The 27,334-nt window shown below is 39.9% G+C and overlaps 1 protein-coding gene across 6 annotated transcripts in view; it reads right to left on the bottom strand.

The window, feature by feature from the left end:
* Positions 1-27,078, bottom strand: part of ckap5 (cytoskeleton associated protein 5) — a 65,337-nt gene extending 38,259 nt beyond the window's left edge. For 3 of the 6 annotated variants that reach the window (XM_030730786.1, XM_030730787.1, XM_030730789.1), the window contains exons 1-14: positions 26,718-26,813; positions 19,797-19,893; positions 15,401-15,594; positions 12,676-12,882; positions 11,682-11,853; positions 11,466-11,598; positions 11,263-11,366; positions 9,140-9,253; positions 8,928-9,032; positions 8,388-8,477; positions 7,988-8,152; positions 4,698-4,826; positions 4,305-4,463; positions 1,430-1,531 (exon numbers count right to left, since the gene is read on the bottom strand). In XM_030730786.1, the coding sequence (XP_030586646.1) occupies positions 1,430-1,531; positions 4,305-4,463; positions 4,698-4,826; positions 7,988-8,152; positions 8,388-8,477; positions 8,928-9,032; positions 9,140-9,253; positions 11,263-11,366; positions 11,466-11,598; positions 11,682-11,853; positions 12,676-12,882; positions 15,401-15,594; positions 19,797-19,853 (1,731 nt within the window). In that variant the 5' untranslated portion in view covers positions 19,854-19,893; positions 26,718-26,813. Of the gene's footprint in view, positions 1-1,429; positions 1,532-4,304; positions 4,464-4,697; positions 4,827-7,987; positions 8,153-8,387; positions 8,478-8,927; positions 9,033-9,139; positions 9,254-11,262; positions 11,367-11,465; positions 11,599-11,681; positions 11,854-12,675; positions 12,883-15,400; positions 15,595-19,796; positions 19,894-26,717; positions 26,816-26,922 lie in introns of those variants that run through there. The other 3 variants (XM_030730790.1, XM_030730791.1, XM_030730788.1) reach the window with 3 other exon arrangements.
* Positions 27,079-27,334: the final 256 nt, after the last annotated feature.

Genomic DNA, 27,334 nt, shown 5'->3' with positions numbered 1-27,334 from the left:
CTCTTTTTAGTCATTTGCAGTCATCAGGCAACTTCTGAATGCAATTGGTTGCACTCAGAGAAAAGGGGGCTGAATACTTTTGCACACCGTACTTTTCAGTTTTTTTTTAATCAGGTTACAGCATTGAGTATGCCACACAAGGTAAATGTGTGGCTGGAAGTCTATCTGTTGGCTGCCTTCCAGGATCGCTCCTGGATGTGACTTCCATTGGCAGTATATTGCTTGCAGTTCGTGACCTAACGCGCTCAGTGGGACCTTGCCATGGTGCTGACTGGTGTCAGCCTGGTGAGTGCAAGTTCCTCTCCAGCCTGTGAAGAAAGCCCAGTGTATGGCTTGTGGTGTCCCAAATTTACTCCCTTGCCAGGATTCCTTACTGGTATATTGCTTGCAGGTGTTGTAAGCTGGCACACTCAGTAGGACCGTGCTGTAGTGCTGACATGGGGTGGCCTGGCGAGTGAGTTTCTTTCCAGCCTGTGATGAAAGTCCAGTGTCTGCAGTGTCCAAAGTCCACTGTAAGCTGGCTGTGATTTCTTACTCGCTCGAGATTTATGGGCGATTCGTGCTTATCGCATCACTTGTCTCCAAGAAATTTGATCGGTTATGAAATTGAAGGGATTTTGACATTTTCAAAGCTGTCCGTGTCAGACAAGGCAATAAAGATGAAGAGTCAGAAGATTTTTCTGGAACTGACAGAAATCTTGCTGTTAAGTCTCCTCTACAAAAGAAAAAGACAACCTTGGGTTCATCCTATATTATCACAGAAGTCCTCTCTATCCTTCTATTTAAGGTCACCCTGGTGCCAACAAGTTTCCATACGGCTGCCTTTTTATGTGTATCTCGATAATCACTGCATGAAGTGTCACATAATAGGAAAGTCTAACAGCTAAAAATGATGCTTTCCTCCATGTTGAAAGTGGTTGCAGACTGCAGCATGTAGCATACTCTCCGCTCATTGGTCAGTCAATGAAACCCTCACTGATTGGTTTTAGTGCCAGGTGACAGCGACAAAAGTTAAACATTTTTCAACTTTGTTGTGTCGTGTTACCTGCCCGTGTGTGCACGTCTACGTGTATAAGCTTAAAATTTCACATGTACGAGTTTTGCCAGTTGTTTGCCTGGAAGAGGGTAAGCGATTGTCGCCTCATCGCACAAGTTCCAGAGGAGATGAATGGAGAGGGAGCGATGTCATTCCCCATGTGTCGAGCCCCTTACACTGAGTTAGTAACTTCTGTAAGCGAAACTGACTATTTAACCATAACCCTTCAACCATGTCTCAAAGACCTTTACTAAATCAAGACAATGAACTTTGTGTCTGCATTGTGCCCTAAGGTTAGGGAAAAAGTTGACAAGTCATACTTGGCCCCAATAGGGTATCCATTTTATTTCAGTTTGTCTCAAAGGATGAGCACGCAGGCAAGTAAAAACTTACCGAAAGTTCAGACTCAGTGAATTCTTTACTGTCAGAGGACTTCTTGGTTTTGGTACCAGCTGCATGCGCTGGCTTGCCTTTCTTAGATGGCCCTGCTGATGGCTGGAGAAAAGAGACAATTAAAAAAACAAACAAAAAAAAAAAAAAACAACACACAATACTGTCAGCGCCCAGTACTACCCCTCAGTCTCCTGGTATAATCTTTAGGTGGCACAAATCTCCTGGAAACAAGTTCTAGAACACATAACTACCAGGTCTCAGTAGGTATTAATGTGGTGCATATGAGCCTTAGTGACTTGCAAATAACTAAGAACCAGGAATAAAAAATGCTAAAAATTATAAATATAAGCCTTTGAGAATACGGTCGCTTTCTGTGATGAGCATTATTATGCCAGGAACTTGTCTGAGATTTGTAGTAGCTGCACCCGTGGTAAATGGTAAATGGACTAGCTCTTATATAGCGCTTTTCTACTCAGTTAGAGCACTCAAAGCACTTACACAACACGTTTTTTACATTTACCCATGCACTCCCATTCATACAAGCACTTCCATGTTTCTACTAAGCTAAGTGCTTTTAATTAACTAACATTCACACACATTCATACTCCGACGGGACGGTCTGAGAGCAACTTGGGGTTAAGTATCTTGCCCAAGGATACATTGGCATGTAGCCTGGAGTAGCCAGGAATCGAACCGCTGACCTTCCGATCAGTAGGTGACCTGCTCTACCTACTGAGCTACAGCCACCCCATGGTATGAAATTGACCATCCTAGGTGATATTGTTCAACTTATAGTATTCACAAGATTTTCAGAAAACACCACCGACCTTGACCTTTAGGTCAAGATAGCAGAGATTCAAACTCGTCTGAGATTTGTGCATCTATGGTATAAATTTGAACATCCTACATTACGTCGCTCGAGTTATTGAGTTTACAAGATTTTGCAGAAAAACTTGACCTGTGACCTTGAAGTCAAGGTCTCTGAGTTTCAGACTCATCCAAGAGTTTTAGTAGATGCACATATGCTATTAATTTGAAAATCCTAGATCACACAGTTATTGTGTTCATAAGATTGATCACTGACAACTAATGAAAACCCCAAATTCAGTATCTCAGAAAATTAGAATATTGTGAGAAGGTTCAACATTAAAGACACCTGGTGCCACACTCTAATCAGCTAATTAACTCAAAACACCTGCAAAGGCCTTTAAATGGTCTCTCAGTCTAGTTCTGTAGGCTACACAATCATGGGGAAGACTGCTGACTTGACAGTTGTCCAAAAGGCAAAGATTGACACCTTGCACAAGGAGGGCAAGACACAAAAGGTCATTGCTAAAGAGGATGGCTGTTCACAGAGCTCTGTTTCCAAGCAGAGGCGAAGGGAAGGAAAAGATATGGTAGAAAAAAGTGTACAACAACAGGGATAACCGCACCCTGGAGAGGATTGTGGAACAAAACCCATTCAAAAATGTGGGGGAGATTCACAGAGAGTGGACTGCAGCTGGAGTCAGTGCTTCAAGAACCACCACACACAGACGTATGCAGACATGGGTTTCAGCTGTCACAGTTCTCGTGTCAAGACACTCTAGGTTCAAGGTTTCTTTATTGTCATATATATGTAAACATATAATGAAAACATAATGAAATTTTGCGTTCCAGAACACTCATCCAAGAAATACAAAAGCTGACTTGCAGTGCTACCTTTAGCAGAAGAACAGAAAGAGATACACTGGGATAGTTAGGTTAAAAAAAAAAATCATCTCGTACTGTATTCATTATAAACACTGTACGAGGTTCCAAAAAACACCTCAGCAAAAGCATATTTGCACATTTAAAGCCAGGATAGCAATATGGTGGGTAAGGTCAGGTCAGGAGGGGATGCAGACAGAGACGAGAGGGTGGGGGCATTGTGGAGCCCAGATGCCAGCTCCTAGCCAAAACAGTTCGCCGATAGTGATGGAAATTCATCAGCGGCCGTGGTACACCAGATCCAGCTTCACAAATCACAGAGAAGGCTGAGGGGGAAAGCGACCATCACGCATAGCCCTGGAGAAATCTTATTCTTATTCGGACAGTGTGTAAGAGACGCTCTCACAGCAAGCAGCAAGCGGAGAGATGGGGAGGGCAGGGAGAGAGGTAGAATGCGACCGTCTCCGTCAAGAGCAGGAAGAGAAGACTAGAACAAGAGACTGCGTCAGAGGCGTCTCGCCTGGGCTAAAGACAAAAAGGACTGGACTGCTGCTGAGTGCTCCAAAGTTATGTTCTCTGATGAAAGTAAATTTTGCATTTCCTTTGGAAATCAAGGTCCCAGAGGAAGATGCGATTCGCCAGACCCAACAATTCAGAAGAGCTGAAGGCCACTATCAGAGCAACCTGGGCTCTCATAACACCTGAGCAGTGCCACAGACTGGTGGACTCCATGTCACGCTGCATTGCTGCAGTAATCCAGGCAAAAGGAGCCCCAACTAAGTATTGAGTGCTGTACATACTCATACTTGTCATGTTCATATGTTTCAGTTGGCCAACATTTCTAAAAATCCTTTTTTTGTATTGGTCTTCAGTAATATTCTATTTTTCTGAGATACTGAATTTGGGGTTTTCATTAGTTGTCAGTTATAATCATCAAAATTAAGAGAAATAAACATTTGAAATATATCAGTCTGTGTGTAATGAATATAATAAATGTTTCACTTTTTGAATGGAATTACTGAAATAAATCAACTTTTTCATGATATTCTAATTTTATTACCAGCACCTGTAGACTGGTAATGAGACCACCCTGTTCATCCCCAATAATGCTTATTTACAACAAGGCAAAAATAATTCTCCTTTGATTAATCTGAATTTTTTTGTAGATGCAGTGCTCTCAGCACACCTTGTTGGCAGAACTCTGGGTCTTAGACGGAACAGAGGATTTGGGTACAGCTTCAGCAGGGAGAGTGGCTTTAGCTGCAGCCTTCTTCTCCACCTTGCCACCTCCTCCTGCACCCTTCCTCCCTCCAGAAAGCTCCACTTTATCAGCACACTCCTTAATCTGTTAAGAAACAGAGAAAAATAAAAAAAATGGGAACTTTATTACCTCGCTCACCAATAGATGAGGGAGGCTGTTTTTAGTCACGTTGGTCTGTCTGTTAGCAGGATACCTCAGAAAATTGAAATGAAATTTTGATAGTATAGTATCAGCACATAGAAAACTTTGGGTGGGCAAAGTATGCACCCTGAGTGCCCTTCTAGTTCAGGTCTTAAGTCACCTTTTCCTGATCCTTACCTTATCCAGTTTGAGTTTATCCAAGTCAGTCAGGAAAGGGTTAACAGCTTTCTCTCCCACAACTTTCATGGCAGTCCCCAGAGCTTCAAAGGCAGCATCACGTACCTCTGGGGCAGAGTCATTCACTTGCTGTAAGGAAAACTTAGTTATATTTAAAATAATGTCCTGACAAACTTGCAAAAACATAAATAATAGGACCTCCACTGGCTGCCCAATAAAGAATTTAATGCACAGGGAATCAAGTAAAAGTAAGCATTTTATGCTTATTCTCCCACTAGAGTAACTTGTTTTAAACTGCAGTTACTAGAACACAAAACACATACCAAGAACACTTATTTAATCAAAAGTCATTTCACTTTAATCTGCTGACAAATTAGTGGTCTCCTTCATTAGGCAGTAAGACTATAACATTTAACGCTTAAATGTATGCACTTTAAAGTTTCAGAGCTTTAATGTGTGGCAGTCGTGGTTGAAATGAACATCAGCACCGAGACCACACTCAGCATTAAAATAATTAACAATTTAAAATGTTTGTTTTTCTGCTCTGTGCAATACAGCCCAAAATTACTGATTTTCTGCAGCACTGTCTTATTTGCAACAGTGTTGCATTTTACTGCTATATTTTCTATGCTGCTTATAGATTATTTTAATCCCAATTTTATCATCATCATCAGATAAAGTGTCTGAAGTAGGCCGCGATGACAGATCATTTTGTGCAGAAGAGTCACATGTAGGGATGTGCGCGACTAGTTATACTAGATGACTAATTGTTGCCATTGTCACAAGTTGGCACCAGACGTACTAGTCGGCTGGCCTAATTATTAAGATTTTAATTGATGCCTAGTGCCGTCAATAGTTGTCCTAATTGTTATGCAGCTATCTGCCACTAGATAGAGCTGCAGGCCTGAGATAGTTATAGAAAGATACCTTAACTCTGTTAATCTTGACCTGATATTTTTAAGCAGGTCTACTATTGTTAGTTATTTTTGAAGTTTTACAACATAACATGAAGGGCACCTCCTAAGAAACAGTCATTTCCTTGCACACATTTCCTGCTACCTCCCCCAAGAAGCGAAAAAAAAAAAAAAAAAAAAAAAAAAAAACTATAGAGACAAATGTGTTTGCACAGGGACACGACCGAAAGGTAATTAACACGCAACGCACCTGCACAAGCATAATGCCAGCAACAACATCGGCCACTTACGTACAGTAGGTTACGTCGTAGCTCTACAAAGACCCAGCACTGAAGTCTGAATCAGGTGTAAGCTGGAGGAGGTGGCTGGGAGAGAGCGAGGTCTGGGCTTCACTGACCGGCCACAGGTAAGCAAAAGAAAATGGGTAGCTGGATGTTTGTATTGTATTGTATTATTATCATTTTAGATTTTAACTTTTAGATGTGTGTCATGAATTGTACAACGAGCATCGTTCATAATGCAAGGCACAATGCGCCACACTTTTCATTTACAATTTATTTGGTTTTCAAATGTTATTTCAATGATAGGTAAACATTGTTTGCAGTAAAGTGTTTTCATACATTTAGCAATTTATTTTAAGTTTTTTTCTTTGCTGTCTGTTCGGAGTGTAACGTGTAGTGTTCATAATGCACGATGCGGGGTGCCACTGCCACTATGCTGCAGCCTGGAGTCTTTACAGCCAGCACGCTGCCAGCAGTTATACTTGTGCAGGTGCATTAACTGTTAGGAAGATGTCCCTACCCATAATTGCTGTAGGGGTGCCATTAGCAGCGCACCGGACCCCAATTCACCACTAAAAACTCCGGAAACCGATTTGACTCACATCCCTACAAATGTTAATAACAAACCTTTTGAATCCATGTAGAGGATCTGTCAGTATGTCGTGGCACTAAAATGTGAGAATTAGTCAGTCTAAACAACTACTTCTTCCTTGTATTATTAGTCATGATAACTGGTATTACCTTTCTATTTATTTATTTTTTGTGTTTAATTTATAGTGTATTTATTTATATGGCGATGTATTTTTTTATATTTTATTTATATATTCTGTTTTGTATTTTCAAATTAGGATTTATTTGAGAGATTGTAGAATTGCACTAGATTAAGGTATTTACTGTTCTTTAAGTGCAATGAATGCAGTGTGTTTACAAAGTCAATGAGTAATAGTATTAAAAAAATCGAAATTTCAATATTGAACAAAATAATCGTGATGACCCCCCCAATATCGAGCATCTCCAAGTGCCACACAGTTAAACAGCATTTAAAGTGCGATTCATTATTAAAGACTGCGATTAATGGTTTCAAATGCCTTTGTTTAGACAGTTTTTGACACTATCCATTAAACAGTCCTAAAATTTAACTTGACATCCAAGTCTTAGTTTTAGACTAGTTGATTAGTCTAATTTTTTTTTTTTCTTCATTTAGTAGACTAATAAATTAGTTGCCAGGAACATCCTTTGTCACATGACTTATGAAACATCCCTTTTTACATGAGTGTGCACAGATCCTTAAAACAACAAGCCTGGCTTTAAAGGGAAAGTCGACAACCAGTGTCCTAATACCTCCAACTGAGGTTTTAGGTTATGTCAAGCCAGCTAATACAAAGAAATGTTGGCTGTGTTTGGATCAAATCTAACCTCAAGCTGTCTTTCTTCTGGTTAACCTTAGTTAATCTGCCTGCAAGCCAATACTGCCTTACTGGCCGCTTTTGAATTGATATTGCAAACTGATCATCACCAGAATCATGCAGCTTAGCCAAGTTACAGCCATCTGGCTAACTGTCTTGCTTGCTAAAAATCATGTCTGACTGGAAATGTTGGAGGAAAAAAATAAATAAAATGAATAAATAAATGAATAAAATCACGAGATGGCATGGTCCATGATACCATTGATTTTAGCCATCAGTAAATGAAGACCTGGCAAACATTTGATTTTTACAGTGACAGCCAATATGTGTGCAGTTAGCCAGCTAGCTGTAACTTAGCAATACAGCATGAAACTGGAACTGGTAGCTTTGTCAAATCTAAGTCAACTCTTTTATCATTATACCAGTACTCAAGTATGCAGTATACACTGGTCTGCCAGTTGTGCAAAATACATGGCATAGCACATATAATCGTGCAGGACTTTTGCTTGTATGTCTCATCACCATTTTGGTTAATGCCAACTCGGAATAAAGAATGTAGTTCACTTATAACAGCTGGAGTGCCATTAATAACGATAGTTTTCTGGAGGTCCTTTAATTTAAGCTTCATCCTGAAAGACATTACACATCATGTGCTATAATTGTAAATTGTACTGTTAAGTCACATGTACCTTGATGAGAGCAGCACAGAAAGGCTTGAGTATGCTCTTGGGCAGCGTGGCCTGTGTGCAGTGTCTAAAGGAGCGGGCCAGAAACAGAGAGGCCTGCTGCTTAATAGAAGGGTTCTTATTGTCCATCACAGCCAGGATGTCCTCCGACAGGTTCTGGAAAGTTGTCTGGAGCAGAGAAAATGTCTGCACAGTCAGTGAAATTCTCCATAATTAGCAGGAGTTAAAGTTTACCTTGATAGCTGCTGGGAAGTGCATGTGACATCAAAAACTTAAAATGACTGAAAATAACATTCTGATCTATGTTGTCAAGTGAAAATACAAATAACAAGGAGTACAGATCTTCCAATCAGATTTACATGCTAAAAGCCTACTGTCACTGAAGTATGAAGACTTTACTCACAGTGAGAAAGATGGCATCAACGGCCTCTTGCAGGGCCTGGACAACCTGTGGCTTCTTTTCCTTAAACTTATCCAGAATGGTTGGAACCACCTTAAAAGACACAGATCTTGCATTAGGAATATTTTGGACACCTAGTTCAGTTTTGCATCTGTTTCAAAATTGATGTTCTATTGACCTAGCCTGTTGGACAACATATACAAATGGGTGATAATTGTAGTAAAGAAATGGTTTAAATGGTCAAGTCAGTAAGTGCAAAACCAGGGTTTCCTAACCACTATGAGTGTTTCAGTGCAGCATCCAAGCTAAATGAAGTTGGGTGGGTGGGTGGGGGCTCCAGAGAGAACTATGATGGCTCAATCTCTTCTACATAGTTTTGCATCATGGGCTTTTTTTTTTAAAAAAAAAAAAAAAAAAAAAAAACCTTAATGTTGCTATGCTAGCAAATTTTCAGGCCTACATATTTATTGTTTCAACATTTGATGCCCCCCCTGCCCCAACAATTCCCTGTTATCTACAAGAAAATAGACTCCTTCAACTTACTTGTCCTGCATATGTTCCAAACTTCTTCCTGAGACCAGCAGCCAGTCCAGCCAGGCATTTGGCTGCCATTGAAACCAGCATCACATTAGCATCTTTCCCCACAACCTGGGACACAGTATAGCAATATAGTCAGTAGATAACCCTCAAATCCAGACATGTTATATCCAAAAAAGAAAAACCTTGTTCCAAGCTACTCAGTACTTTGAGTCTACCTTTTTCAGGGCTCTGACAAGGTCGCCATAGTCTCCGTTCTCTAGTTTAGGGTTCTTGGTCAAAGCCTCAACAGCTTCCAGTGCCTCTTTTCGTTCCTGCCACTTCTTAGCTTCCTACAACAGACAGAACAAATGCACATTACACTGTTAGAGTTGTCACAATACTAGCATTTCAAATTCAATGCCAATGCCCAGGAAAATTGTGACCCCATCCTGCAACACCAGCACTAATGGAGAAGCCATTTCTTGAAAAAATTAACTTGCAAATTTTCCAAATAATTTTCCCAATTATAAGTTTGATTTAACTAAATACCTATTTAAGATCAAGTTTAGAGCATTTTTGTTTTACAATTTACATCCTATATACTTTATATATACTTTGAACCTATTAATAAACAAAGAGTACAACAACACAATACTTAACCTCTAAATAATGTAATTATTGTAGAAGAAGTGCATTATGATAAAGTTAAGATTTAAAAGAACTTTTGATAAAGTATGGTATTAGCAGTGGCAGATCTAGGATTTTTCTGAGTAAGGGGCAATCAAGGGGCCACAGTATTCATAGAGGGGCCAAGTATTTGTGGTAGATGTGGTGATATACGGACCAATAAAAATTAAAACCATTACATTAAATATGGTAAATTTAATGTATGGTATGTTATGGTAAATCTTATCACCATGAGGTGTAAGAATTCAGTGAACTTGTACCATTTCACTAAATAACAATATCAGACGTTTCATACATTACAGCATTAACTGTTCTTGCTCTCCCTAAATGATTTCTGACCTGAAGAAAAGGGACTAGTGGTGCCCTGCTCTTGACCAGCCTCTGGTCTACTGTGTTCTGCTGCTCTCTCCCTCCTCTCTGTTGCAAATTAGTATCTTCAATATAAACTTTTAGTATTGATTAGTAACAGTATCTTTTTTTTTTTTGACAACCCTATACACTGTATGCCACATTTAAACTATCATCCAGTTCAGGTGATGGTACAATCACTGCTAGATACTGCTTTGAATGCAATAATAATTACAACTGACAGAAAATTTAGGTTTGTTGGAAAACAAAAAACAGAAAAGTTAAGGCAGTCAGGAAAGCTACACCCCATACACTCAATGTGCAGTTATAATGTCAGAGGCAGATACTGCTGTTCTAAAGCCAGGTTTTAAGCCAGGATTAATTTACATTTGGTTAAGATTTAACATTAGAACTAACTAAATCTGCTAGAAGCACCCATTTCTAATGGGCCATGTAAACTAGCTATGGAAAGTTTATGGTTATGTTTGTATAGCCCAAATCACATCACTGATCTTAATTTCATTCTCATTCTGGTTTGTGTAACTGAGAATCATGCATTAGTGCCACTTCCGCAGGATTTTTACCTGCAAATTCATTACAAGAACGACACCGAATGCACTCAAATGCCTTATGCAGACAGGCCTAATTGTTACTTGAAGTAACAATTATAGGGGGATGTTTAATCATGGTAATAACTCCTATTAATTGGAGGGGAAAGCGAAATTTCAAAAAAGTAACTTAAAGGGCCAAATTGTCATGTTTTTGACATCAAATCGCGGACCATAAGTAGGGGGGCATGGCCGGATGCGGCCCGCGGATCGCGAGTTTGAGACCCCTGATGTAGGGTATATTGTCTTAGTACACTTTGGACCCTTTCGTACAAACTGAAAATGATTTAAATGCCACAGGCTACCTGAGTATTATTGCTGACCATGTCCATCACTTTATGACTACGGTGTACCCATCTTCTGATGAGTGCTTCCAGCAGGATGATATGCCATGTCATCAAGCTCAAACCATCACAAACTCATTTCTTGAACATGACTCAAGCAGACTCCACAGTCACCGGATCTCAATCCAAATTGTACCTCTGGGAGATTTGCATGATAATGTGCAGCCAACAAATCTTCAACAACTGTGTGATACTATCAAAATGTCCAAAATCTGAGGAATGTTTCCAGCACTTTCCATCCAATCCAGTACTAGAAGTGTACCTAATTAAGTGTAGAGGGTCTTAATTTAGATATCCGAGTAAATGACAAGTTAACATGGACTTAATATTGGGGCAGGTTTTTAAGTCATCTGCTAAGTTGCATAAACTTACAATTTTCTCATAGAAGTCTTTGGGCATCTTGGACAGAATCTCTACAGGCTCCAGCAGCTCATAAGGATCCACTGCCACTGCCATTTCCTCCTCATCATCATCTCCTGATGAGGAAAAGGGAAAAAGACAATACCACACCATGACTCTTTATCTCATCTACATCAATTAATGCATTAAAAAAGCAGCTCTCTACTCAAACTTACCATCTGACTGTTCTCCTCCTTGAGCCTGTTGTTGCTCAAACTTTGCTTTCATGTCCTGCTGGGAGCGTAGGAAGCGGGTCTGCTTGGGAGGAGATGACGATAGCTTCACCCACTCCTCCTCTAGCTCCTTGAGCTGCAGAGAACAAAAGAGCCTGATTGAGTTCATCATGACTTTGAAAGGTGTGGGAAATGTGCCTAATGATAAATGTGTCCCACCTGTACAGAATTAATGTTCTGCAGCGAAGGTCTCAGAGCATCTCTGATCCACTTGTAGATCTCAACTGCAAGCATCTTGGCTTCATCTCTCACCGCTTTCTCTCTGGACTCAAATTGTTTGGGTAAAACCTTCACTACTGGCTTCAATGTTACTATCTTTGATCCAAACACACTGCGGGAAGATAATGAAGGGTGACTATTGGTTAATGTCATTTACAGGACAAAAAGATAAGATAAGATAAGATAAGAAAACTTTAATGATCCCACGACGGGGAAATTTGCGCATTACAGCAGCTCAGTACAGAAAACTAAAAATAGAATAGAATAAAATAAAATAAAATAGAAAAACACTATACACATATACATAAGCACTATATACAGAAAATATATAGTCAATACACACATGTACATATACACACATATACACACACATCAAAACACTATATACAGATATCAAAATATTATATACATCACTATATACAGGTATACACTAAAACTGGTATACAGTGAACCCTCGTTATAACGCGCCTCGCTGTTTCACTGATTTTTTTAGTGCAGTTTTTTATGTTTGTTTTTTTTTTTGACAGTGTATGAACGCGCATCGTGTTCTGCATCCTGATTGGCTGTCAGTCAATCTCCTCCGTCCCTTGTCTCTGTCCAGCACAGAATGTGTTTGGCTTGAAAACAGGTTTTGATCTTTGGTTTCGTTCTATAGTACTGTATAATAATTGTAAAAAATAAAGCTGACTACTTCGCGGATTTCGCCTATCGCAGGTTATTTTTGGAACGTAACCCCCGCGATAAACGAAGGTTCACTGTACAGTACCAGCTTGATTCCACTATTCAGAAATCAGCAAACTGATTGCACTCAATTATTTTTGTTTGACTGCAGTCTTGGGCGAAAGCAGCTACAAAGCTTTTTCCCCCTGCCAGTCCTCATTAGCATGACATACTATACATGTATAGACACATTTCGCAGTATAGTTACTCCAACCTGAGAGCCTTTCTGAGCGTCTCAATGCAGGCCACAATTATCTTGGGGTTCTTGTTGTCCAGTCCTTTAAGCAGCTCATCCTGAACCACGTCGGCCTTCTCGATCTCAATGTACATAAGGCAGATGTCCATGCCGAGCTCTTTGGCCCGTGCTTTCGGCTGGTTGAACACTTTGGTCACCACACCAGACACTACTTCACCTGTTGTTCTACAGCAAAGGGGTGACACATATAAAAAAAAAATTAGTTTATGACTGTATGCTAACAGAATGAAAAATGCAGAAGGTAAACTGTGTGCACACTTAACCAGCTGAATGGTGGCAATGACCACACAAATCCATGAATAATGTGTGGCCCAAACACACAACAGCACTCTTTAATCAGTACTTCTACTGCTAATACAGCTTTTAGCTGGTTTATAATTAAGACAATGTCTAAAAAAATAAAATAAAATAAAAATAAACTATATCCATTGTGAAACATTTGTGTGCTGAGGGTTAAGATTTTGGCAGCATCTGATTTTTCAGTTCTCTAAGGTATATGTATGCCATTAATTGCAGTTAAAAATAAAGCAGATCACTAGAACTGTGCCTTATATCATCTACAATAATACTGTTATGAATTGTTGTGATACGGGATAGGGCTGTGCAATTAATCAAAATTTGTTTTCAATTTTGGCTCCAAATGATCACAAAAACAGTAATTGACAAAAAATAACTTAATAAAATTATTTTGTCACATTACACTCTGTATACTCTTAGCCCTGATTTATTCTGCCCTACAACGTAACCTACACAAGTGGCCAGCAATGTTGCAGGCACTTACACTTGTTCATGTGCATTATGTGTTAATTACCATTAATTATCATGCAGGCAATTGATGTTGTAACCTGACCTGCACCTCCCAAGAAATATCAAATAATGTCCATTATGTCCCTATCAATCACAGTGCACGATTAGCAAGGAGCAGTAGTGAGATACCCTACCAATATTCGCTCTGCAGGGGTAATTAGCACCCTGATTGTCCCCCTGAAACTGATTGGACTTACGTCCCTACCAATCTTTTGATTGTATTTACAGGGATTTGTCAGCATGTTGTGGCACTAAAATGTGAGCAGATTTATTTGGTCTAAATAACTTGGCACAAATTGTTCCTAGTATTATTAGTTGTGATAACTGGCATTACCCTTTTACTTATTTATTTTTTATTATTTCTGTTTCATTTATAATGCATTTATTTATACTGCATTTATATTTTTTATTTATACATTTGGTATTTTATTTTCAATTTAATATTTATTTCAAGAGATTAAAATCTAGTGCATTTCTACAAAGTATTCACTGTTCTTTAAGTGCAATAACTGCAGTGTTTACAAAGTCAAAGAGTAATCATGTTAATAATAGTGATTTCAATATTGATCAAAATCATCACAGTTATGATTTTTTTCCAGAATCAAGCAGCCCTAAAACAGGATTCTAGCCAGAAAAGGACACCAATGCTAATTAGCTTGCTAATTTAGTGATGCTGAACAGTTGGGCCTGAATTAGACTTCTGCCTCTGGTCTTTGTGGGGCCTATGTACTTTAACCAGAAATCACCTTTGAAGTCTATGAGCTAATCACAATCCTTGCAGGTTGCATTGACATGACCTTTAGTTACATTTGTTGAGAGGTGCACCTCAGGTTATGTTCTATGTTACAGCATACAGTTCAGAGGGGATTTCTGGTTATGTATGTGGGATGAATGCAGAACTCTAATTCAGGCCTTACTAGATCGATTGCGATAATTCTCTCCCCATATAAGCCAGAAAAGTTACACTTACATATGCATTCAACGTGTCCCAGAGTGCAGTTTCCTTCAATGGAAACAGGTCCCAGTTTGGATTTGGTAGACAGACACCTGCTCTACTTTTAAGATTAACCTTAAAACTTTCCTTTTCCTTCTCCCCTCAGCCCAACCGGTCGCGGCAGATGACTTCCCCTTCCCAAGCCTGATTCTGCTGGAGGTTTGTTCCTGTTAAAAGGGAGTTTTTGCTTCCCACTGTCACCCATAAGGGGTCAGTGCTTGCACAGGGGGGTTGTTCTGACTGTTGGGGTTTCTCTAATAATTGTAGAGTCTTTACAATGTAACGCACCTTGAGACAACTGTTTGTTGTGATATGGGTCCTCAAACAGAGAGAAGGCCTAGGCCACTACTGAGTGTTTGGAAATGCTAGGGACTTATGTCTAATTTAGACTTCAGCTGGGAGTGCTGGGAAAGGAAATGATTCTACATTAATTTAGCTTGGGATTTTTTTAATACGGAGGGCATACAAAACATGTACAAACCTTGATTTCATGGAAGTTTTCATGCATCCAGAATGGTATGGATGTTTTGTGGTTTAGAAAGGTTAAAAAAATGTGTCTGTGGCACATTCATTTACAATTTATTGGACATTTTCTGGGGTGAACTGCATTCAGGGACACATCTTAGCGCTACCCCTGCACTGTCTCCACATGAAAAACATGAGGAGTGACACACCCTAGAAGTGTCAGGCTTCTCAGGTAGAGGGGAACTGTTTTTGTTTTGAGTGGCATCTCGTGACACCTCATTTATATTACTATTTTAAGTTGTAAAAATTGTTAATTATGTTTGTGGTTTCATAGTTACTTTTGTAACTTCTTTTGTAACCTCTAATTCCAGACTTTGAAATATACTTGCACATAAAACTCTTGTTACTATTACTTACTTTCCGGCAACATGGGCATTCTCAATGAAGGCAAGGGCTGCCTCCAGACCTTTGAGCTGAGCCACAGCATTAGAGTCTGTGACAAATTTCTTAATCAGTCCCAAGTACTTCCCCCACTCTGGACTCTTTTCATCTTCTATTCTCTGAAACAATTTCAAGGCTTCTTCATAACCATTCAGACGGGCTTTCCACACCTGTAGGAGACAATGAGCATTAATATTGTCAACATATTGTGCTTCCAAATTTCATACATTACCCTAACCATTATGGCTATACAACGCAAAAGGGTAAGAGGTACTGATATTTACAGACTAACTGATAATACAGTTTTGCAAACCTAAGATCAAATACTCTTAGGAACTAATCACACATACTGCTCTTATAACAAAAAAGTTGAATTAAATGCACGATGCATTGCCCATCAGCCTAAAAATAAAGATATGACAGAAGAACGCCAGAAGTTCACATCTTATCAATTTAAATAACTGAGGGACTCCGTTATAAATTAACGGGGCAGTAAAGATTCTCCAAAATATTCTAATTAGGTAACAACTTGATATTTGGAAGCCATTGCAAGTGTAAGGTTTGCTTTTACTTTTTAAGGAACGCATGACTAAGTGGACATACACATATATAGTCTTAAGCTTCTGTGGGAAGGCAAAGGCCTGCCTACTGTTCAGGTGATGTGTCCTGCATTAAGAAAAATCCCAGGCATCTGTTATATATGTTCTTATATCCTCAATTTGCCTTCTATATGTACTGTAGGCAAACTGATTGCTGGCTTTTCCTTCAAGCTCATTTGTGAGCTAAAAAGGAATAAAAGGGAACAGAGTGCATCAGTATCTTGAAGCTTTAGAAAGCCGGACTGTTCACTTCTGTACAGTGAAAAGTACAATGACAACATTTCCACCCATGTTAAACACACATAGTCAGTACTAACATTTAGTACTGACTATGTGTGTTTATGTGTGTTTAGAATTTGTTTAATCAAAAGCCTTTTGTTTGGGATACAAAGAAAAAAGTCTGAGGTGAAGCAGGAAACAGAGTTCAGCCTGTGGTCGGAGAACTTGATAGTCTTGCTCTGGTTCCAATTCAACAATGGTCTGGATCAGGGGTCACCAACCTTTTTGAAACTGAGAGCTACTTCATGGGTACTGAGTCATACAAAGGGCACCAGTTTGACACGCTCTTCTGAAATAACAAATTTACTCAGTTTGCCTTTAGTTATACATTATCAATAATGATTAATGATACTCATCTATGAGAAGACACTGATCATGTTAATGGTTTCTCCCAATAATTAGCAATGAAAACAAGGTGGGAAACATATCAATATTCAGCACTTTATCTCTTTTAATCTCAGTAATTGTCACATTTTTAGATAATCACTTACATCACTACATTTCATAGGAAAAATGTCCAATTTTCACTAGCCATTCACAAACATTTTTTTAGCAAATCATGAACTATGTTGCACCATGTTTCAAAAAGTTATTATGTAATGTTAAAGAAAAATCAACTTACATATTTTTAAATAAATCTTGTCACATTTTGAACTCATGACCAAATCTGCTGCATTTTTAACAAAATTATAACTTATATGTCATGAACACACTTTTAAATTGAACACAATTCCTCAATATTTTAATTAAACTTTGCCATGACACTGCCATGTTGCCACTAACATCTGGCATTGGTTTCTTTATTAGTGAGAAGACTGGCATTGCATGCTGTTCACCAGTGCACTGTAATCTGGTGTGTAACTTGAAACTGCAACTGTGAGTGCATCTTTCAGATGTGCATCAGTGAGGCATGTTCTGTGTTTGTTCTTGATGAAGTTCATGTCAGAAAACGCTGATTCACAGAGATAGGTTGAACCAAACAGGCTGGCAACCTTCATAGCTGCTGTGCATACACCACTGTTGTTGTTGCTTACCCAAAGCTGCCTTTAGCTCACTGGCTTTTTCTGCACGTAGTGCGCTTCCCGGTGGGTAGTTAGCATGGTAATTTTTGTGACACGTAGTGAAATGTCTCTCAATATTGTGCCGCTTTGCCGTCGCTACGGTCGCCCCACAAATGAGACACACGCAGGTTTCTTTCACAACCGTAAAAAAGAACTCCTTCTCCCATTCCTCGTTAAAGTGATAAGTTTTCTTTCTTTTTTCAGCCATATTTTTGGGGAAAGAAACTGCACTCAGCGCCCATCTTCGCTGTGTCCGCTAGCCTACGTTCCATTAGCACTGGTTTTGTCATGCGCACAATACTGACCATTGAATTAGAACTAGAGTAAGTCAGAGTTCACCCTAACTTTTCTAAACGTCATGTATAATGAGGATATTTTTAAGATACTGTCATTTTTAAAGCTATATAAATGCAAGTGTGATTATAAAAAAGAATAGCAACAGAATAAAAATTTTTTTAGACACAGCTCACTAGTGAGTTGTGCTATTTTTAGAACGGGCCTGCGGGCGACTCATGTGGTCCTTGCGGGCGACCAGGTGCCCGCGGGCACCGTGTTGGTGAGCCCTGGTCTGGATGAAGAGGTTAAAATTAACTCTGTGGTTCTGTCAGCCGTAATGACTTCTATAAGATTAAAATGCAATATCTCAACTACTTATGCTGGCACAATGTCCACTAAGTTAAAGCTTATTCTGCTTGACAGGATCCATCATCTTTCAGGAGAATGAGTTGGATGTGAAGGAATTTAAGAGTCCAACAACATTTTTTTTTAAGAGAACAAATTTTGTTGTTTTGTCTTGTTGTCTTCATCAAGGCTGCAAATATTTGTACAAAGACTATTTGGTATGGTGTATATAGTTTATGTGAAGCTACAGTGTGTACGGAGACATGAACTTTACAAAAGTGGGTGTAAAACCAAGCACACACTAACCAGTAGAACCTCTGATATTAAATGACACTGATACAGTGTGTAGATGCTTACAATACAGTATTAAGACTGATGTTATGCTTGATTGGATTACTGTGCTCTTTGTTTAAGATGTTAGCCAGGAAGACTGTCAGAACTGCCAGCTTGTATGGGTTAGCCGTTAGCCTAACACGCACTCCTCCACGCTTGCCACACTTCTGCGTCCTTTTGCACCGTCTCCCATTTGGTGTTGCCTCAGGCATCGCGGACATCTCAGGGCCTGGTGGGTGTAGTAAGCCAAGCTCATTTAGCTCACAGAGCATGGTTGGCTGGTTGGTGAACACCCCGCACTGGTACCAGACTGATTTTTTTTTTTTCCTCTCACTAGCTCGCTCTACTCAGTTTATAGTGCACGTGGGATGCTGCTGACTTCAACTGAGGCTATAGTCAGGTGGTGGAAGGAATACTTCGAGGACCTCCTTAATCCCACTCACATGCCTTTCTCTAGTGGATGCAGAGTCTGGGGACAATTGGGATGACTCGCCCATCACTGGAGGTGAGGTCATTGACCTGGTAAAACAACTCCTTGGTGGCAGGGCCCCTGGGGTGGATGAGATTCGCCCTGAGTTCCTGAAGGCTCTGGATGTTGTAAAATCCCGTGGATATCTGGGGCCGTGCCACTGGATTGGCAGGCCACAGTGGTGGTCCCCATCTTTAAGAAGGGAGACCAGAGGATATGCTCCAACTATCAGGGGAAATCACACTCCTCAGCCTCCCCGGTAAGGTCTATGCCAGGCGGTGGAAAGGAGGGTCCATCCGTTAGTCGAACCTTGGATTCAAGAGGAACAATGCGGTTTTCATCCTGGTCGCAGAATGCTGGCCCAGGTCTTCATCCTCCCAAGGATATTTGAGTGTGCATGAGAGTTTGCCCATCCAGTCTACATGTGTTTTGTGGACTTGGAGAAGTCCTCATCTTTTGAGCCTTGAGATGGGTTCGTTGGGGTGTAATGTTCAGTAATGCTGTTGTGCAAGTTTGTGTTAACATTTTCTGTTGTCTAGTTATTGTGTCTTTTATCTCACACATGCTCCTAAAGTACTGGTGCGTACAGCTACAGTACATTAGTTCCTCCTACGCCTCCAACCACATGATTAGTTCAGCATGGTGCCAGTGTGGTGTGTCACTTGCACGGAATGAGTTCCATCAACTTTACATTTTCATGTCTCATTCTTACATTGTGGAAAACTTATTTTGCAATAATTATCACTTTATCACTAAGCCTTGGGTAGAACACCTGTTGTCCCTCAGAGAAAAAAAAATGTAATAAAACAGGTTATGTACTGTTATTTGCAAGATTTTATGTAAAACTGGAAAGTTAAAATTTAGCCCACAGGTAAGGGAAATTATTTTGAAAGGATTTATTAAAAATCATTAAAATGCACAGTTAAAAAAATAAAAATGTGTAGGCACATTAAAAGAATGTTTTTAAGTTAAAACAATTTAAAAAGGACAAGCATTAGTAAGAGGCTCACCTTGTGTTCACATTTCTGATCGATCGGGAGCTTCATCCACTCACTATCGTCCCCCATGGTGGCTGGCCAGGGGCTGAGCTTCCCCAAAGGTACACTGCTGGGGGAGGCGGAGAGGAGAGAAGCACATCATTCACATAGCATATACTGCTGCAGCACGTAAAAGTGCCAAACTCCATTTCATAGTATTTGCATGCTGGGACCATCCTGTCTCACAGTGATGCTTAAGCTGACAAATTGGAATTCCTTAACAGGATGTCCTAATTACATTGGTAAGCCTCTAACTTTGTAGCCTAACCAGCAGCTACAACAACAACAACAACAACAACAACAACAACAACAGCAGCAAGTATTACTTTCCACACAGGGTCAACCCAACACCAAAGTGCACCAGCTGTAAGAACTGCACACAAGAAGCAAGCATAAAGTAGTTTACTTGTGCTGCTTTGTATTCAAGAGGACCTCACACGGTGCACCTCTGCTCTCTTTTCCCAAAATGTTTGAAGAACACAAGTAGAGAAAAGCAGGTATGTTAGCTGATAAGAAACAAGGAATTATGAGTAGAGAAAATCAACAGCATGATAAAGACACAAGTAAGGGGGTTTTCAGTATAAAACGCCCAAGTTGGTTGGAAACTTCAAGGTTTTTCCATTTGTTAAAATATGCTTTATTGGCCTTTAATATTTTACAGTGGAACTATATACCCAGTCCCAGCTCCATATTTTTATTCTTTGAATACTAGAGCAGCATTGTTAGTTTCTAGAGGTGTAACGGTACACCGCGGTTATCGTATAGAAGCCACGGTTTGGTGAACTGAACCACAAATGGTCACTTGGTTCTTGTACCAAGGGGGGGGAAAAAAAAAAAAAAAAAAAAAAAAAGGATCTAAATAAATTTGAGTTCTGTTTGTGTTTTAACCCTCTGCACCCCATAGCAGCAGACACTGGCAACCTTGTGTTTCCCCAGCCGTGAGTAGGTAGTGTGTTTCTACTACTGTTTGTGTATAAAAAAGTTTGAGGGTTGTTTTTTGTCCACTCTATATTTTAAAAATGTCAAAAACACTTAGCAATAAATCAGAAATTAAAAAAAAAAAAAAAAAAAAAAGATGTGAGTTCAATATTTTACATTTTCATTCGAAAGTCAACTCAAAGACATTTATCCAGAGAGTGCAGACTAAGATCTCAGTCGCTTTATGTGGCGACTAAGATCGCCACATAAAGCGTCCATGTCTGTTTACTCTGGAGGAGGCTGTAAAACTTTATGAAAAGGGTCCTAAATGGGTTGATGAGTCAGAGAAGCTCACTTCTGTCAGGTGAACAGTGTTGCCAACTTGTAAGAAAACTCGCCGAATTTTGATTTTGGCTCTGTGTAAATCAAAAAATTATTAAAATTATTGTGTCACATTATGCTCTGCAAGTATATGCTTAGCTCTGATTTATGCTGCTTTGGGTTGCTGTGGGGCCTACAACGTAACATACGTAAGTGGCCAGTGACGTTGCTGGCACTTATGCTTGTGCAGGTACATTTTGTGTTAATTACCGTTAATTATTGCGCTGGAACTCTACATCGTAACCTACGTCATACCTCCCACAACATGTAACTACATGTCGGAGTGACACAACGATTGTGGTCAGCCTGTTCAGCACCATTGGGTCCTCTGTGCATTTTCAGCTACTTTTACGATGCAGTTTTGTTTTTTTAGTTCATCAGTGAAAGAATAGCAGCCATCATCTCAATATAAGGAATAATAATCATAGCATCAATATAAGGACTCAAATGTCAAATTCTTGTAGGGAGTGCTGTCCCGGCACTTCATGGGTTCCTGTTGCCTGCACTGCATGTGAAACACCAGGACACAACCGCAAGATCATTACCACAGATTTGCTACACGATGGGATCAACTGTCTTTAAACAAGAGGGTGGCATTTCTAATCTGCTGAAAATCAATAACGAACAATATTGGGAACAAGCCTGCATGAGGTGATAAGGTGATATGTAGATATACCTCTCAGGGGGTATATAAATCTCTCATTGGGGGGTGGGGGGGTCCTTCTGGGCCGAACAATCGCTAGTACTAATGGTGACGCTCGCTAGCAAACTGTGCTTATAGCAATCTGTTCTGGTAGCTACAGCTGACGTAAGAAAAAAACAGCAGAAACAGCGTTTTTTCTCCTGATCCACACTATAGTCCAGTAGGTGGCAGTAATGCAGCTCTAAGCTGCAAATTAGAGGAAACAAAAAAGGAGTGTGAAAATAAAGTAACTGGTACCAAGGATGACAGAAATGCTTAGAGTTCTGGTTTTCCCAATACCAGGTGCTGGTTGAAGGCATTGATATGTTAAGTCAGTACTAAAAGGGCTTATAAACGCTACTCTGGAAAGTACCCCAGACAACACAACTTTCAACCAAATGGCATATGAAATGGGGGTATCAGACATTCAGGTAACAAAGGCACTCATCAGAAGAAATAAAACACCCTTAGCTGGGAAGCAACCAGTCTGGATGGGGACCACATAAATGAGGGTCATGTGAACCTGCCATCTAATCCGCCACAAGGGTTGGTACTGCAAAATGTAGTGTTGGCAGGAGGAGCTATAGAAAAATCACACTGAACAAATTGAAGAGAGCATCAGTGATATTATGTTGATCTATGCAATGTGTAATAAATTGGACAAGCTAAGAGTGCAGAACACGGTGATTAGCCACCTGAAAAACTACTACAGACCGATGTGCTGTTAATCAATGTGTCATTGCCCGCCTAATGGCAGACCTTGATATTGTGATAATGGAACTAAACTAATCTCCACCCCCCTTGACGGGCTAGCCAGCAAAGCGAGGACAGTCTTGAAAGAATGTGAAACAGAGTTCAGCATTCAGAGCAAGATATTTGGCAAAGCTTGCAAGTAGGGCTGGGCGATATATCAAGTTTTTAAAAAATAGATATATTTTCATACACGATATAAGATGAGACAATATCGTCTATGTCACATGTTACAGTCTATGTTACAATCATACTTGTAGATCCATCAGTTCACCTTTCTCTTCTCCCAGTTTGTCTCTGCACAACTTCACACTGCCCCGCCTCTCTCCCTCACCGGTTCACCCGTAAATCATGCAGGAAGCGGCAGCATGGCAGTGTTACCAACTTAGCGAGTTTGTCGCTAGTTTTAGCAGCTGCCCACTGGCAACTTTTTTCCCCAAAAAGTGGCTAGTGACAAATTTAGTGACTTCTGATGATGTCAACAACTTTTGGAAACCTGAAATCGTCCACTGTTGCCGTGTTTTGTGCACCATAACGGATCCTATATCCAGTTTGCTAGGGGGGCTGCCATTAGCAACCCCCCCCCACCCCCCCACCCCCCAAGTACAGAGGGGCTCCATCAAAATGTTTTTTATGCTTTAATCCCTGATAAGCAACTAAAAATAGACCTGCAGTATTTAGGAGAATGCTTGTGAATAAAAGGCATTACAGCATTAAGTTCATGCAGCAGCAGCTGTTTCACATGCAGTCTGTCTGCAGTAAAAAGAGGCGGAGCCGTTACTGAGACAGTGAGGTCAGGTGGAGCAACCGGGAAACAACTGGAGATCCTTCATCAACCACCTGATCAGCAACATGAAGAGCAGTACGGAAGTTAAAATATGTACCGTATTTTTCGGACTATACGTCGCTCCGGAGTATAGGTCGCACCAGCCAAAAAATGCATAATAAAGAAGAAAAAAACATATATAGGTCGCACTGGACTATAAGTCCCACTTTTTTTGGGGGGGGTTGATAGAATCCGAGACTCAGAGCAGAAATTCCATCTTGAACGGCAATTTAAAATAATAATGGATTAAAGAACAGGACGAACATGGTTACGCCTACGTTATGCTAACGTAGCACATTCAGCTACATGATGCACAACGAACACGTGTTCGGTATGTTAACGTAACATTAAGTTATTCAGATAACCATATCATAAAGAACATACTAACAAGTTAACCAAACCATCAATCCATTGAATACTTCATCCTCGGTGTCACTTCTAAACAATTCCGTACACTCCGTAGACGAAGCGCCGCTTCCTCTTCTGTGTCGCGTTAGTCAGACTCGTCGTCAGCTGCAGTTCCAATTATTCCAGCCTTTCTGAATCCCAACAGGATGGTTTGTCACTGAAGCCCATGTTTTCTTGATCCATCCAATGACTTCCAGGAAAGTTGGGTGGCGCATTCTCCCAGTTGCCATTAAGCTGTGCTCTCCATCCATCATTCACTGCGCCCACAGGTTACGCAAGACTGCCTTAAAGCTGCAGTTCACGGAGATGTCAAGTGGCTGGAGTACTTTGGTTCATGTGTTATAAATGTCACATATACGTCGCTCCGGAGTATAGGTCGCACCCCCAGCCAAACTATGAAAAAAAGTGCGACTTATACTCCGGAAAATACGGTAGATGAATTGTTAATACGAAAAATTATTTCTTATCCGATTACTCGATTAATGAATGGAATAATCAATAGAATATTCGATTACTGAAATAATCGATAGTTGCAACTATAGGTGGCTGATATTCAAATGTAGGAAATGCTTTTAGCAGCTGATCGATAAAACATCTGGATGATTTTGTTTTTGTGTATGCTTTTTACATGATTTATGCAAACCCATTAGTGGAAGGAAATGGCACTCTGGAACACATTCAATGCATGATATAAGTGTAACTGCTGGATTATATGCAAAATTTATTACTCAATCTAATAAGGCCTGGTTTAGAGTTCTGCATCTGTCCTATGTACATAACCAACATCCACCTCAAGAAATGTAATTACAGTTCCACAAAGACTGTGATTACTGCCTAGGCTTCAGAGGTGCTTTCTGGTTACATATGCAGGTCCCGTCACTCAATTAACAAGCAGGAGCAGCATTTAGCGGTTAGCATTAGCTTGCTAATTAGCTTTACAAGTGCCTTTTGTGAAGGAAAAAAAAAAAAATAGAGATATATATCGTATATCGCCATTCAACTAAAAAATACTGAGATGTTACTTTTGGTCCATATCGTTCAGCCCTAGTACCTAGTAGGGATGTTCCTGATGACTAATGTGTTAGTCGACTAAACGAGGAAAAAAATTAGACTAAATCGACTAGTCTAGTCAAGTTAGATTGATAATGAACAATGAACGGTGCCGCACAGTTAAGTAGCATTTAAAGTGTGATTCATTATTGAAGAATGCTATTTAAATACCTTTGTTTAGACAGTTTATGACATTGTCCATTAAACAGTCCTAAAATTTAACTTGATATCCGAGTAGGGCTGCAATGATTCGGTGGCATAATCAATGACGTCGACTACCAAAATTAGTTGACGTGGAATTTTAATTATCGACGTGTCATATTCTAAAACCACATATGATTTTGTAACTGTAATACACTACAGGAAACAAAATAAAGTTGAATGCAGACTGTGCAAAGCAGAGCTTTCCTTCCACGGCAGTGTCACTGCAATGCTGAGCATTTAAAACACCGGCACCCTGGAGGTGTGACATCAGGTAAGGAGTGAAGGAGCAACTACGTTGTCAACTTTATTTCACAAAACAACAATAACAATAGAAATATTATGTACAACCATTAATAAGCATTTAGACATTGCCTATTCTGGAGGATTGAGCTACCGCAAAAATCTGAAATCTGTGTGTAACAGCTGACCAGTGTTCTAGCCAGCAGTTGATTACCCTGTGCTATGTCAAGCTGACGTTCTCTCGCACCGGGAATTTTACGTGCTCATTTTTGGAACTGTAGTGTTATTTCACCACAGCTTGCAATGTACCATGGGCATGGACATTTTGGTTCATAAAGTGCTTGTGCAATCTCGTGATTCTGGCCCGTAGAAAACCACAGACCACTAATGTAGTTTGTTTACCTTCTGTACTATACAACACTAAAGTGACTGTCCAAATACTATAATTAGCAGGACTCAGAAAGATCATTAGTGTCTGATTAATGTCTGAATTCTACTATATATAATGCTGACTTACATACCAAGAATTACATGAATACAGGAAAAAACAACGATGTACGCATTTACACGTGACACTGTTATTGTCTGACTTTGATACACACTGTACATGTTAGCCGTAACACATTACAGGTTTATAAGGTGGAATAGTTTGATATAAATCAGCTCCCCTCTGGATGCCTCTACCTAATCAGATTTAACTCTGTGAAAAGCAGTACCTTTAAAATTCAGAGAATAACTCTGGGAGAGAGATAGCATCAAAGTTACAGAGCCAGCGCTGGCAATTTTCACACAGGAAAGGGAAGACTCATCCAGGGAGGAAAAAGCTGTAAGCAGCATGTAAGACCTGATGAAGATGGGCACACACACAAGACTTTATGTGTTCTTAAATTCAGTTTGACATTTGATCACTTTGCTCAGTTACAGCTGACTAATGTAAACTTGCCACCGGTGAAATAGTCTCAGAAACAAATTACAACTCCAAAGCGCGCTTGCACGGGTACGTCAACAAAATAAAACCAAAAACTACACGTTATGTATTACAGAATTTAAACTAAATAAATCCAAATGTGCGCAGCTAGCCTCTATACTGACCAACTAGAGTGCAACCTCAAATACAGTCAGCCAGTCTTTATCACTTAGGTTAGAAACCGTGCTATCAATTACCCGTTTCACTGTCACCCACTGTAGACATTCCCTGTTAGACTGGGAGTGGCCAGTATCTTAACTAGCAGCTCTTAGTTACAAGTCAAATGAGGGCTACTAACTAGCTAACTTAGCAACAACCCTGACAGTTACTACGTTACCACGTTAACCCGCTCATTCTGGTTCAAGACGTTTCAACAAAAACACAAACAGTTATCGCCACTGATAAATAAACGTTGTTAAACATGTGGGGTAAAACTGCATTATGTGGAACAAATTTTCAAAGCCATACCTTGCCGTTATTTTATTGACGGTCGATAATGCTATTAGCTGGATGGAAACAAGGCTACAAGCTAACCATCCATCCCCGCCAACACAGCCAGGCCTAACAACGCAGTTCAAAAACGACAGTTGCACACATAGCATTACAAGCTGCTACCTCCGAGTCAAACATGACGTGCAGCTGCATTAGCAAAATAATATTTTCAACACGATACCTGTTTGCGTCTCTAAGAGAAAATAAGATGCTCGTTCGCCAGTCTGATGAGGTTGATAATGAGATCACTACAGCGGGGTCCAGCCGAGTTTTATACAAGTGCTGCTTCTGCCACAGAGAAGATTCAACACAACTTCCGGTTCAAAATAAAACAGACACCTATACCGTTTCCGATCTAATTCGAAATATCAATATGATTTACAAAGAGTATATATTAGTACAAAACATCTTCAACGAATCAATATTTCTTCATACAGTTGAAGATATTTATTTTTCTGTCCGTGCAGTGTGCGCGTGTTGAGTTCTTATTTTACATCCAAATTAACGCCCACTTCCGATTTCGTCGTTGCTAAATATGTCCAACTTGTTGCCGCTTTTTGAAATGACTCCAAGGGCGGACAAGACAGAGGCGG

This window comes from Archocentrus centrarchus, chromosome 6, assembly GCF_007364275.1.
Source record: "Archocentrus centrarchus isolate MPI-CPG fArcCen1 chromosome 6, fArcCen1, whole genome shotgun sequence".
Lineage (NCBI taxonomy): Eukaryota > Metazoa > Chordata > Actinopteri > Cichliformes > Cichlidae > Archocentrus > Archocentrus centrarchus.
The sequence above is the reverse complement of the archived record's forward strand: the minus strand, read 5'-3'. Positions and strand labels throughout refer to the sequence as shown.